At 53.5% G+C, this 13,538-nt stretch overlaps 1 protein-coding gene across 4 annotated transcripts in view; it reads right to left on the reverse strand.

The window, feature by feature from the left end:
- KSR1 (kinase suppressor of ras 1) overlaps nt 1-13,538 on the reverse strand; it is a gene marked incomplete at its 5' end in the record, with an annotated part of 140,722 nt that overhangs the window by 42,497 nt on the left and 84,687 nt on the right. Inside the window, one exon of one of the 4 annotated variants that reach the window (XM_081109594.1) lies at nt 4,173-4,289. The exons of the other annotated variants lie outside the window; for them this stretch is intronic. Coding sequence (XP_080965720.1) covers nt 4,173-4,289 — 117 coding nt within the window. Of the gene's footprint in view, nt 1-4,172; nt 4,290-13,538 lie in introns of those variants that run through there. 4 annotated transcript variants of the gene reach the window in all.

Raw genomic sequence — 13,538 nt, forward strand, 5'->3', positions numbered from 1 at the left:
ACAGAGGCTCACCGAGTGGGGGGCCTCGCTGGAATCTCCAGGGAGTAGTTGTCTTTTGCCCATGTATTGGAATGTCTGGGCTTGAGAGCCTCGGAAAGATGGTGCGGTGGTGAGATGGGGTGTGGAGGGTGAGGTTAAAGGGGAGACGAGAAGGGGCCAATAAAGGGTGGATGATGAGCACGTATATGCATTTCCTGGGTGCCAGACACTCTGCTAGAGGAAGGTAAGAGGTCACCACATGCGATCTTCATAACATCCTGCGATGGGTGATAAAGATCAGAGAGGGTAGGTAACTTGCTCAAGGCCACACAGCCCAATTGGTGAGGCTGAGGTATGGCCATTTCTGCATAGTCCCAGCCAGCCGACCCTGCCTGCGCTGGTACCCACTTCTTTGCTCTATAAAGCGAGCTCTTTTTCCCAGAGCAGAGCCTCCCTGGCACCACAGGTCACATCTGGCTTTCTTGGCTCCACACCCTTCCCTACCCTCTCGCAGCTGGGGTGAGCTCCAGCTGTGGGGTTAAAAGCAGCTGGAGGCCTCTCAGGGGATCTAGTCCCCACATTCCTTCTCAATCCCTCCGGCTGGCCTGCTGGGTGCCCCTTCAGCTCCCCTCCTGCCCCCGAGAGGAAATGGGTGCTTCCCACCTCTGCCTGAGACGAAACCTCTAGCATCTGGCAGCATCTGGCATCACCACAGCCACCACCACCACTCCAGAGGCCTGGCCCTACTCCCTGGGAGAGCCTGACTGTGGCTGTCTCCCAGGCCCCGTTCTTTCTCCTATAAACCCGAGGCACCTAGGACAGAAATTGGCAGGAAATGTTTGCTGAACAGGCAGAGAGTGAGTATTTTCAGCTCTGCGGGCCGTATGGTCTCTATCACAACTACTCCGCTCTGCCAGGAGAGCACCAAACAGCCAGACAGTGTGTAAACAGACGGGGCGTGGCTCTGTGCCAATACAGCGTCCGGTATGGACACTGAAACCCCAAGTTCATGTAATTTTCACATGTCACGAAATTCTTCTTTTGGTTCCTTACCAGTTAAAAATGTGAAAACCGTAGTTCACAAGACTGTCCAAAAACCCAGTGGTGGGCTGGATTGGCCCAGGGGCCATAGCTTGTAACCCCTACCTAGTGGGTCATTCATTCAGTCACTCAACAAACACACATCCCCTGGTGGCCCTGGGCCCCACTGCTCCTTCCCTCCCAGCCCGCCGCTTGTGCTGACAGGTCTTCACCCCGGTCAACCCCAACACACTCCCAGCAGAAGGGGACACAGGCAGAAGCTCCGCGGCAGGCCCACATCTGTCACCGAGGTGGCCTGCACTTTCTCTGTGGCATCAACACACATTTCCAAAATTGCTCCTCCTGGCTGCCGTTTAAAAAACCAGACATATCCAGCATGAGAGAAACACACACACACACACACACACACACACACACACACACACACACACACACCAGTTGGGGGCTGTGTGCTTCTCCCCAGGACATGCTACTCCCAAAATGAAGAGAGGAGATAGGTGGGCTTCCACAGCGGGTTCTCTACACCCAGGATGTATGCTGACTGTCGGGAGGGAAACCCCACTATTGTTCACCAGGCTCCACAGTTTAAAACTCGAGTCAAAACTGGGATACTCTAAAACAAACAAACAAAACAGATTGGGGTCGGGGTAGGACACGGGGAGGGTTTACCAGCAGCCAAAGAGTAACACTAACCCTCGATGACGCTTGGCTTCTGGGGAACAGGCAAGTGGGAAAGTCCCTCCTCCCCGCACAAGCAGGGTGCTGTGGAGGGGCCGCAGCTGAGTGAGCGGGGTGGGGGGTAGTGGGGGCTGCAGAGCTTCCCCAGACCTGCAGCCCCCCCTGCCTGTGTCCCTGGGTGACGCAGCAGGTGAGAGGTGGACGAGCAGGGTGGCAATGGGGACACAGGCCAGGCCGGCGATGGGTGAAGAGGAGGGCTCCCGAGGGAGGGTGAGGGGTGCTGTGCCATCCCAACAGGGACACTCCCGAGAGGGAAAGGGGGAGCCGTGAGGAACTGCCTGGGACAGGAGCCCTAAACCGGGAGGCCCGATAATCCTTGGCAGAGGGTGCAGGGGACGGGGTTTGGCTTGAAATGTGTGTCACCGTGAGGGAACTCAGCTCACCCGAGGGTAAAGGCACTGACAGAAATAAACAGGGGCCTTGGGTGTGGCCACTTTACAGCCAGCTTTGTGGCTTGCTGGTCCCCAAATTCTCCCCTTTCCGATGGTCCCCTATTCAAACACGCCGTTAAAGAGAGGATTCCGAGACAAGCCGACTCTGTCTCCCTCCCCTGCCTCCTCTCTATCCACAGAGCGAGACCTCTGAGCTCAGCCAGTGAGGCCCACCCAGAGAGTGTGAAGCCGGGCCAACGGGCCTCAGGTACAGCGGCTTCGCTTAGGGCCCCAGCATCAGGGTCGGGAGGGCTCCCCTTGGGGCCAGGAGGCCAATCACAGACCCATCCACCAGAGGGGCATGTCCCAGTGTCCAGCGTGTGGTCTGTCCTTTGGGCTATCTGTCTGTCCAGGCGGGGGATTCATCGGGCACAGGAAGTGAGTCCAGAGCTGGAGACCTGAGACCCAGACTGCTCCCACCTGAGGACAGGGACCTCATTATATCACAGCTGCCCCCCAGGTGTCCACCTAGGCGACCAAGACCTCTCTTGTTCTGGGTGACCAGGCAGGTCCCCCAGAATAGGGAGTTCCTGGAGGTGGACAGCCCCTCTCCGTAGTTTTCCAGAAACTATGACAATTCCTGCCTCACAGCAGCAATGGGAGCCCAATGGAGCCCTGAGTGTGTGGCCAGGACCCAAGCCAAGGAGGCCATCGCCAGAGTCACTAGGGTCTACGGGCATGAAAGGGGCCAATGGATATTCTTGAGCTAACAGGGGAGAAACCCTTCCTCTGCCAAGGTCAAAGGCAGAGTTCGAGGGGACCTCAGAGACAGTCGAGTCCAATACTCATTTTACAGAGGAGGACACGGAGGTCCCGAGAGGGAGGGGGCCTGCCTGGTCACCCAGAACAATAGCGCCAGAACCAGGCCCTGCCAGTGACCAGCACCAGGATACATCCTACCCCTGGAGAGCTCACCGTCTCCCAGAGTGGGCATTCCTTATCCACAGGCGAAGGTTTTATTCTGCCAGGTTTCCTGAGCTGCTCAGACAGGTGAGCCAAGGGGTAGAGAGACCTCCCTGAGGTCTGCCCTGAGAATCACCTCCAAAGGCGCTGGTCCCAGGGATGCCAAGCCACATGGGCCCAGAGCCCTGTGGGATCCAGACGCAGTTGCGTCCTGGGCTCCTGGCTCCACCCAGCGCCTGGCACGTCCCTAATGTGTTGGTGACTCAAAAGGTGGTGGGTGGGCAGCAATCCTCATCTCCACGGCCTGGCCTACCCCTACCCATGCCCACGCGGGTGACAGCACACACTTTTCTTCTTTTTGAAAAGAAGAAGCAAACCCCACATCACCAGCTACACCCAAACACCCAGGTTCCGAGACCTGACCAAGGCCCACCCAGGGCTGTGGCACCCTGACTCTTACTCTGCTTCTCGACATACTTCCTCTTTTCACAACCAGCCTAACTACAAAAATAACAACCACCGGTACTATCGCAACCCACGAAGTGGCCTGGGCACACGGCTTGGTAGGAAAGTGAGAGCGGAGGAAAGTGAGGTTCAGAGAGATTAAGTCACTCACTTAAGGTACGGCCAGTGAGCGATGGTGCCTGGATGGGGCCCTGGTCTGTGTGACTCTGAAGTTAGTGCTCATGCCTCTACACGGTTTGGCCTCCCTGGCCTGGGTGACCAGAAGCCCTGAGAGGCAGGGCTGGGCCTGCCTGTACAACCTCAGTTGCTTAAGCTCCTGCAGAAGGAGCAGCTCCAAGCAAATGTATGCCCTCTTCAAACCAAAAGCAAGAACAGGCCAAAAAAATATTCACTAGAAGGATGGGGGAGATCTACTTCAGGAAGATTCTGCCAGTTCCTCAGCCACTTGACCACAAGACAGGGGATGAAATAATGAAATGGAAGTCACATTCTACCCCAACATGCAGATTCCCCCAGGCGTGTTCTATTGTTAGCAAAGCAAAGACTAGAGCACAGACAACACCCGTTCCAGGCGCTCAAAGGAAAGCTGCCTGATCCCAGCCCCCCGGCGCCTACCTCACAGCCCTCGGGCCCAGGCTGGTCCAGGCCTTGTGCTGCTTCTCGTAGCACCACGGGCGGTGGGGTCGTGCCCCTCGAAGCCTTGGCCGTCACCCAGCTCCACAGGCAATGCATGGTGAGGGGCCGGAGCCCAGGGTCCCCGGCAGCCCTGGCCCCTTGTGCAGTGTCCCAGGGAAGGACGAGGCAGGGAGAGTTTTTGTTGTCATGACTGTAGTGAACAGTCACTGCAGCCAAAAATAGTCTGTGCCTGGGAGCTGGGGAGTCAGCACATACCTCCCAGAGCAGGTGCTGGTGTGAGACGCGCAGGCTCCAGCGGGCCTCGCTGCAGGGGGCCAGGGACCCAGGCGCCCAGGATACCAGGCCACAAACAGAGAGGGTTTTCCCTGCCCCGCTGCCCCCTCCAAAAAGCCTGACCTGAGTCAACAAGGAGCAGGATGACCATCTCCCTCCCCCCGGTGAATCATCCGGGGAACCCCCACCTCCACATGAACTGCAGCTGCCCCCATTCCCCTGCAGCTCTCACACGTTTGGGACGGGGTGGAATGGACATCCACGGGAAGAGCCGTACAAACTACTGGCCATCAAAGCTCATGAACTGTACACACACAAAACAGTGAATTTTACTGTACGTACATGAAAAAGCAACGTACGAGGTTCAGGAGCTAACAGTGGCCAGAGGGGCTGTGGGGGGATTTTTAACTTTTCTATATTTTCAAATTCTCCTACAATGAACATTTGTCATTAGATTTACAAAATGTCACCTGAAAATAAAATTTAAAAAAAAGGAAAGATGCTCAGGCACCACAGAAGGAATGTGCAACATGGTCCTATCTATGAGAACTTAAAGTGTGTGTGTGTGTGTGTGTGTGTGTGTATGTGTGTGTGTGTGTGTTCATGACCCCAACTTTGTAGCCAGACTTCCTGGATAGGAATCCTGGCTCTACCACTTACCGTCTAGAGGACCTCGGGTCACTTACTTTCTATCTCTTTTGTACGGGGGATAAAAGCATTGCCCCCTGCTATGGACGAAACGTTTGTGTGTCTCCCAAATTCACATGCTGAAACCTAATCCCAATGTGATGGTATCTGAAGACGGGCCTGGGGAGGTGGCGAGGTCATGAGGGTGCGGCCCCAGTGAATGGGATGAGTGCTCTGGGGAAAAGACTCGAGAGCTGCCTGGCCCCTTCCACCACGTGAAAACACAGCAGGAAGATGGCCGTCTCTGAACCAGGAAGTAGATCGTCATCAGATGCCAAATCTGCTGGCACCTTGATCCTGAACTTCTCAGCCTTCAGAACAGTGAGAAATACATTTCTGCTGTTTATAAGCCATCTAGTCTGTGGTATTTTTGTTATAGCAGCCTGAGGGACTTCCCCTCGGGAAATGGGGCACAATGTCACCCTTGAACCCCCCAGGAAAGAGCCAGGAGACCCATCCCCATGGAGAGCCGTGGGGAGGGTGGAGGTGGGTGCTGCACTGGCAACTGTTATTGCTATCAGAGAGAGCGGCTATTTGTGCATGCTTCGTCTATCAGCAGGGCCAGGGTTATGGAGAGCTTTTTCCCTAGAACTGTAGCTGAAAAATAACAGGGAAGGCTCTGATTGGCTTTGCTTTGGTCATGAGCTCATATCAGAGCCAATCCTAGGGCTAGGAAGATGGAGAACTCCAGTTGGCCCAACCTTTGGAGCACAGTAGAGGGCCAACTGCGCTCAGGAAATGGGTTCCTGTCAGAGGTAGAGGTGCCAAGTGTGGGGGTATAGTAATTTCCAGGCAGAGGGGAAAGAACATACAAAAGCCCTGGGTTATGACAGGAAACAATTTTACATTGTTTCTGGGGAAGAGAGAGGAGGGTAGGAGACGACATGGAAGGAGGCAGATGCCAAATATGTCAGGGCTTTGAAGGTAATCAGGGTGTGTGTGTGGAATTTTATGCCGAGTGCAACAAGAACCAATGAAGGGCTGTACTCAGAAAACGAGATGATGAAAAATGAATAAAGGGGAGGGCAAAAGTCGATACACAGAGTGATGTAGGTGCTATTGCATAGTCCATGCAGTAGCTAGGTTTAGGGGGGTGGCAGTGGTAAAAAAAAGAGGCACAGACTTGGGATATATATTTGGAAATAGAGCTCATGGGATTTGCCAGTCAATTGAATGTGGAGGTTGAGGAAACGGAAGGATTCAGAAATGACTCCTCAGTTTCTCGCTAGAGCAACTGACAGATGAGTCAACAGGCTCAGTCAGAGAGGCAAGGGACTTGTCCACCATCACATCACTGGCAAGTGGCAAAGGCGAGATTTTGTCTGCCTCCCAACACCAGGTTCTGGGCTAATTCCAGGGTTCAAGCTCTTAAGATGGCTTGTTTTCCAATCTCACGGTCTGCCCAAAGGTACACAGCTGGAAGCAAGGACCAGTGAAATTTATATGCTGATTTTTTTTTTTTTTTAAAAAGAAGGGTAATGAGAAAAGAGACTTTCGCTTTATAATAATTAAAACAGTGTGGTGCTGACACATACTTCCCAATATCTAGCTGTTCTAGAGCAATCTCGCCTTTGAGGCAGGCATTCCCTGGAGGAGGAGGCACAGACACGAGCTGACAGCCCAGGAGCTGGGTGGTCCCAGAGGAGGTTCAGGTGCACACCAAGCCAACGCCACCTCACAGCAGGGCTACAGCGCACAGTCTTGCTCAGTCCAACCCATCCCATCACCAACAGAAGCCAGAGGCAGCTCTGGAACCCTAGGCCTCAGCAGGTCATCAGCAGCCAAAGACCTCCCCAAGAGGCCCTTTAGTTCAGCCTCTGTAAGCCCAGATGAGAGCTCCTGGGACCACCTCGGCCCTAGACGCCAAACTCTGGATGAACGCAGCCATTCAACAAGAACACCTACTCTGTAAGTGCCAGCCTGTGCAGAGCTACGCTCATGATTTTTCAGATTTCTAGACACCAGGGGCACCCCTACTCTCAACACTTAAAACAGACACTTTGGCTCAGGATCAGAAAATGACATCACTTCATTCATTGGAAAGAGTGACGTATGCAAGTTCCGTAGGGACGGGAACTCAGGTGCAATGCCTAGAATAGTACCTGGCACACAACGGGCGGTAAATACACTTACTGAGGGAGTGCATGACCGGACCAGGAGGGAGGAACAGGATAGGCCCTGGGCTCTGTACCTCGCCGCATCTCATCCTTTCCTCCCTCCGGGCAGGTCAGTCCGCTTCGCATTGTGGGTGTCTGCAGATGTGTGTGCCCCACTGCTCTGTAAGCTCCCCAGGGCAGACTGTAATTTGCTCATAATTAATCCCCTGTGATAATGAGTCGGGGTATAAGACAAGTTATCAGTGAGTATGGAATAAATAGATTTGAAGGAAATAGAGGAGTGAGGAAACAAAGGACAGAGGGAGGAAGAGAGAGAGAAAGAAGGAATTGGGGGGGCGGTTAGGAAGGGAGAATGAGGAGGGGAAGGGGAGATTGAGAGAGAGCTCAGTTCAATTATACAACTGTACACGGTAGCCCCAGGCTGAGCTATTCTGGGTAAGATGCCAGATGACAAAATCACGTAGGAAGATAAGCCTGGCTTTGGAGTCACAAGGATGTGAGTTTGAACCCCACCCCAGCTATCAGCTAGCTGTGTGACACCAACAGGTCACTCCTCATCTCTGCCCATCCGTTTGCTTAGCCATAAAATGGGGATCACAGTATCTTCCCACCCCCACCCCAGGTATAAGGATTAAACAGGATGGTATACACCACCTTGCAGTTTGCCCCCTTCCTTCCATACCCCAGCCTCAGCTCTTCTCCTGGCTGGCTGGGGTACACCAGCATGCCAGTCCCCTGCCCAGGCCTCCTCCCCCCTTCCTAGGTGGAGAGAGCTCTGTGGCCCATGCCCATTGGGCTGGTACCAAGTTAGCCCCCAAGCGCAGACCCCCGGGGTGCGTGCCACATTCTGAGAAGGCTCCCAGCTGCCAAAGAGCAAGGCTGACACAAGTTCGGCCTCTGGCTCCCAAAGGGAGAGGGTGGGACGAGAGGAAGAGGGTGGGGAGGAGAGGCTAGGAGCGAGGCAGCAGGGTTCATGGTGACTAAAGCTGCACCTAGGAGCCAAATCCCAGTTCATTTTTCTAGTTTAATCTTACACAGCCTCCTGCTTCTTACCGCCTGCATTTGGGGGGAGGGGGGCCAGAGCGATGACCCCTCCCAGACAATGGGAAACCAAGACTGTAGCAGAGGTCGGGAAGAACTCTTCCCCATCCCCAAGAGAAGCCTGATTTAAGCATGGGAATTAAGGATAGGAAAAAGGAGAAAGAGAAAACTGCCCAGTCAGGGCCACAACAAAAATCCTTACCGGACCCACTTCCATCTTCTGTTCTAGAAAACACCGCCAGTGCGAGCTGACTCAGGGCCCGCAGCCGGGCTCTGGCCGGACTCCCACCGAGGCAGCACCCACCTCCCACCTCCGCCTGCCAGAACTGATCCCAGCCAGCGCCTGCCACTTCCTTTAACAACTTCCAGCGGGGAAATTGCTAAAGAAACACATGGCCCGGTGCCAGCGGGCTCTGAAATCATTTCCCCAGCTGCAGCCAGAACACGAAGCTGCGAATTTGAGTTTTTAACCTGTGGAAGGGGGTGGTGGTGGAGGACACAGTCCATGTGTGATTGGATGTCGAGGGAGGGAGGAGCCCGGCCTCCACCCGTCCATGCCGGCGATCCTCATCCCCGCACCCACCCCCACGGCGAGTCCCGCCTTCTCCCTCCTGGGAGTTTGATTTTCCTTAAAACAACCCTACCGTTCTGTCTCTCTCACACGCACACACTTCAGTGATGGCCCAGATAAAACCCCAACCCCTGCACTTTCCACGAACCCACCTGTGACCTCACCAGCCTCCTCGCAGACCAGGCCGGTTCAAACCCTTCCCGTGAGGTCGGCACCAGCTCTCAGACCGCGGGGTCTTTGCAGGTACTGTTCCCTCCGTCTGGCGTGCTCTTCCCCTCTGGCCTGGCTAGCTCCTGGTCCCTCTCTGACCTTCCCAGGCTGAGTTCGCCGCCACATCCCACAGACCCCAGGCCAGCGTCGGTCAGGGCAGGCGGTGCCAGCTCCAAGTATGTTTCACCCCAGCCTGTGAGCTCCTGGGACCAGGGAGAGCGTCTCACTTGCACAGGGCCCCACCAGGGCAGGCTTCAGACCGGCACGGCCCACGACAGCAACAGCCATACGGCAATTTAAATGAACATTCGTAAAAAAAAAATAAAAAATAAAAATAAAAATAAATTAACATTCCTGCCTTAACCGGTTTGGCTCAGTGGATAGAGCATAGGCCTGCGGACTCAAGTGTCCCAGGTTCGATTCCGGTCAAGGGCATGTACCTGGGTTGCAGGCACATCCCCAGTGGGGAGTGTGCAGGAGGCAGCTGATCAATGTTTCTCTCTCATCAATGTTTCTAACTCTCTATTCCTCTCCCTTCCTCTCTGTGAAAAATCAATAAAATATATTTTTTTAAAAATAAATAAATAAAAAATAAATTAACATTTGTTAGGATAAAACTTAAATGTCGGTTTCTCAGTCACACTATGTAAATTTCAAGTGCTCCATGGCCACATGTGGCCGGTGGCTCCCATGTTGGACAGAACAGTATGGGACGTTTCTGTCATCACAGAAAGTTCTATTGGACAGTGTCACTAGCCCAAGGTCTGATAGCTGGGTCAACACATAAAGGCGCCTCCCAAGTCATCTATCTGTCTCCAGCATCCCGGAAGAGGGAATGAAGCAGGAATCAAAGGCCACGCGTGTCAAAGGCACTGCAGCCAGCGTTGGAGCTGCAGAGGGCTGAGATATGACTGCGGGGGGTGGGAGGGTGGGGGGTGAGGGATCAAGAGTGTAGACAGAGCCCCTGCATCCAACCAGAAACCGGGAAACAACCAGGGCCTCACGGCCACTTCCACGTCCGTCCCCTCTCTTCATCCAGCAGAAAGGCATTATTTCCTGGAAACTCTGTGACCACAAACCAATGACCACAATCTAAAGCCAAAAGCTGAAATAATATTTAGATAACCCCAGAGAAATGGACCCCAGGAGGGCGATGTTGAGAAGGAAGAAGGAGATGATACACACACATCTGGCTACACACATGTATGATGTGTATATTTGCCAGAGAGAAATCAGGGCCCCAGTCAGGAAGCCACAGGGGGTCAAGTTCGCAGAGAACTCATCAAAGAGGTCGAGGGGGCAAATCCCAACACACGAAGACCATCCCCAGAGGCCCTGGGGAGCAACCCCGGGGGTAAATCACTGAGTACTGACCACACCAGTTCTGAGGCGCTTCAGCACCAAGAACTCGGCAAAAGAAAACTGTCAGACTTCATGGATTTGGATACCTCCCCCCCCCCCGCCCAAAAACAAACAAACAAACAAACAAACAAAAAAAGGACAGAGAGACAAGAGACCCTGTTTTGGTTTCTTTAAAAAAATAAATATATTTGTATTGATTTCAGAGAGGAAGGGAGAGGGGGAGAGAGAATGAGATAGAAACATCAATGATGAGAGAGAATCACTGATCAGCTGCCCCCTGCACGCCCCACACTGGGGACTGAGCCTGCAACCCGGGCATGTGCCCTGACTGGGAATGGAACCGTGACCTCCTGGTTCATAGGTCGACACTCAACCACTGAGCCACGCCCAGTTTTAAAGTCTGACATCTCTAACCTCCAATCCATGGCAACTTTCAGTCACTCCTTCCCCAGCAAATACTTGCCAAGGGCTCCCCAACGGCCAAGGGCTGTGCCGCTGGGCACACAGCCTCTCCTGGGCACAGGCCAGAGCCGTCTATGTGTACCTCTGTGTGCACAGGTGGGCACTCCTCAAACACAGTCATCCCTGAGATAGCTTGGAGAAATCTCTCTTACTAGTCTACTGTGAAGAATGAGATGGATTTGCATAGACTAACAGAGAGATGACAGTAAGACTAAAACCTGCACAAGGATATATATTCTGTGATCCCATTTTAGCAACTCTAACAAAAAAGGGAAACAAATATTTACATACCTATTTATATATAAATAGAAACCATGTGGTTCCCTAGATTGGAAAAGCTGGTGAAATCCAAATAGATTTTAGAGTTTAGTAAACAGTAATGTATCAATGTTGATTCCTTAGATTTGACAAGTATACAGTGGTAGTGGATGATGTTGATGACGGGAAAGTGGGTGAAGGGTTTATGTGGGAACTGTACTCTCTCTGCAGCCTTCCCATAAACCTAGAACTTTCCCAAAACAAAATGGTTATTTAAGAAAATAAACAATGGTTTAGACTTCTGCTCAGAAGTCCAAGGATTCTATCTCTGAGTCAGCTTTGGAAAGGCCTGGGTTTTCATGCTGTTTGGAACTTTGGTTTCTGAAATCTGCACATATATTTGGCGGGTGGAATCAATTTTTACAGACAGCACACAGGATCCATCAGCACACAGGGTGGGTGGGTGGGTGGGGTGGGGTGGGTGTCAGTCAGAGTCCACTGTCTGCGTTAAAAAAATAGAACCACACCCTGGGGCCGGCCTTGAGGCCTGTGCCTGGGGAGCCCTCTAACCCGGGGCCCCAATGCTGTGCCCCTAGACAGGTGCAAGGAGAAACACGTGCATGGAGCAGAACCCTGCCCCTCCCTGCTAGCAGGGGCTGGGATGACTAAAGGAAACAGCCCTCTCCCATCCTTGAGAATAGTCTGGCCCAGGGCCCAAGACCCATGTGAGATTTGAGGGGAAGATGCAGAGCAACCTCTAAAAAAGGGTCTGGAGAGACTGTTTGGGGAAGATGGTGTGACACCCAGACAATGACTCTTGTGGTTCCTAAAGCCCAGGCAGAAGCTGCTGGCTGACCCCAGGCGTCCGGGCCCACCCTCCTCCAGCTCCCCACACCCTCTCACTGGTGAGGATGCCCTCGTGTGGCCTTTGGAACACACAGGGGGTGGAGGCAGGCACTTAGCCCAGCCCCGGTCAATGTGCCTCTACGTATGGAAGGGAGGAAAGGGATAAAACAAGAGCTCTGCTTGAAACATGTTCGTTTCAGAGCCGCCTCATGATCTCCAAGTCACTGGAGAGGTCATTGGGAAGCTGGGGATGATCCTGCTGTCTCACCCTAACCCCCCCAACCCTCAGAGCTCTCTGCGCAGACCCTGCCCCAGTCCTTCACGCTGGGGAACATGCTGGCTCCCAAACCACATGCGGCTTTGGAGCTCTCCTGCCTGCCTGGCCCCTGCATACAAAGGAGCTCGCCCCTCGCTTACCACCCAGCTCTGACGCATCACTCATGACCTGGTGATTCAAACATCACCTGACTCAGTATCTGCTATGCCTCTGGCACTGACTGGAGGACCCCTGTCCCGGCTGCCACCACAGGGCTCTCTGGGGGCCAGACAGCCCCTGCAGCTGGTCTCCCTGGTGCTGGCTTCTGCCCTGGGCACACCTGAGTCTCTGGAGATCCAAGGGAACCCCTTCAAGGAGCTCAGTCACCTGCCAAAGATGTCTTCCTGAGGCCCAAGAAGGGAAGTGAGAAGGCACAGGTTGGAGTCCAGCAGGCCTGGGTCTGAACTGTCCCTGCTAGGAGCTCTGGACCCTTGAAGAGCCCGTGACCGCTCCGAACCCAGTGGTCCTCGTCTGTCAAGCAGGGAGGGTGCTGATGAGATGCTGGGCAAGTCACTGCCCTTGTGGGCCCTGGTGTCCTCCACTGTGAGTTGTGAGAACTGCTTTCCATCCCTGAGATGTGAGGAGGGGACGGGTGAATGCTGAGGCTGGGCTGGGGGCTAAAGGGACCATTCAATTCTCCACAGTCTCCAAGTCCATGGCTTTACACCTGTCATCATGGATGAACCAGTACAGGTTCGGGGCTCCTTCCTGTATGGCAGGAAACTGTCAGGAGGTCAGTGGGCGAGGAGATGGATGAGCGATGTAGCTCACTGTGCATACTTAACAATGCCCCCGGGAACTCCATCTCACAGAGCCGTTTCCCTCAACCTTCACACTGGCCACCTCCTGCCTGCCAACTTCTTAAAGGCTGGCATATAGCACAAATATAAGGGCCGCTGGGGCCAGGCCAGGAGCTGTAAGGTGCTGAGAGCTCCCTGTGGACCCCTCATTAACGCCCCTCTCCCGTCAGTGACAGGAACCTTTTATGCTGATGTCACTTCCTGTCCAGGAATCTCTCCTAGAGAAAATGCCTAAATATACAAATAGCTTCATAAGTAATATTAACCACTGTGTTATAGATAATAACCAACGACTGGAATTAACCTCTGTCTGTAAACTACATCACATATGTTCGATCGAACATTATGCAGCCACTTAAAGAAAGGGAGGCTTACTGATAAGTATGAGAATATGGGGAAAAC

The sequence above is a fragment of the Myotis nattereri genome (assembly GCF_964212035.1).
Source record: "Myotis nattereri genome assembly, chromosome: 16".
NCBI lineage: Eukaryota > Metazoa > Chordata > Mammalia > Chiroptera > Vespertilionidae > Myotis > Myotis nattereri.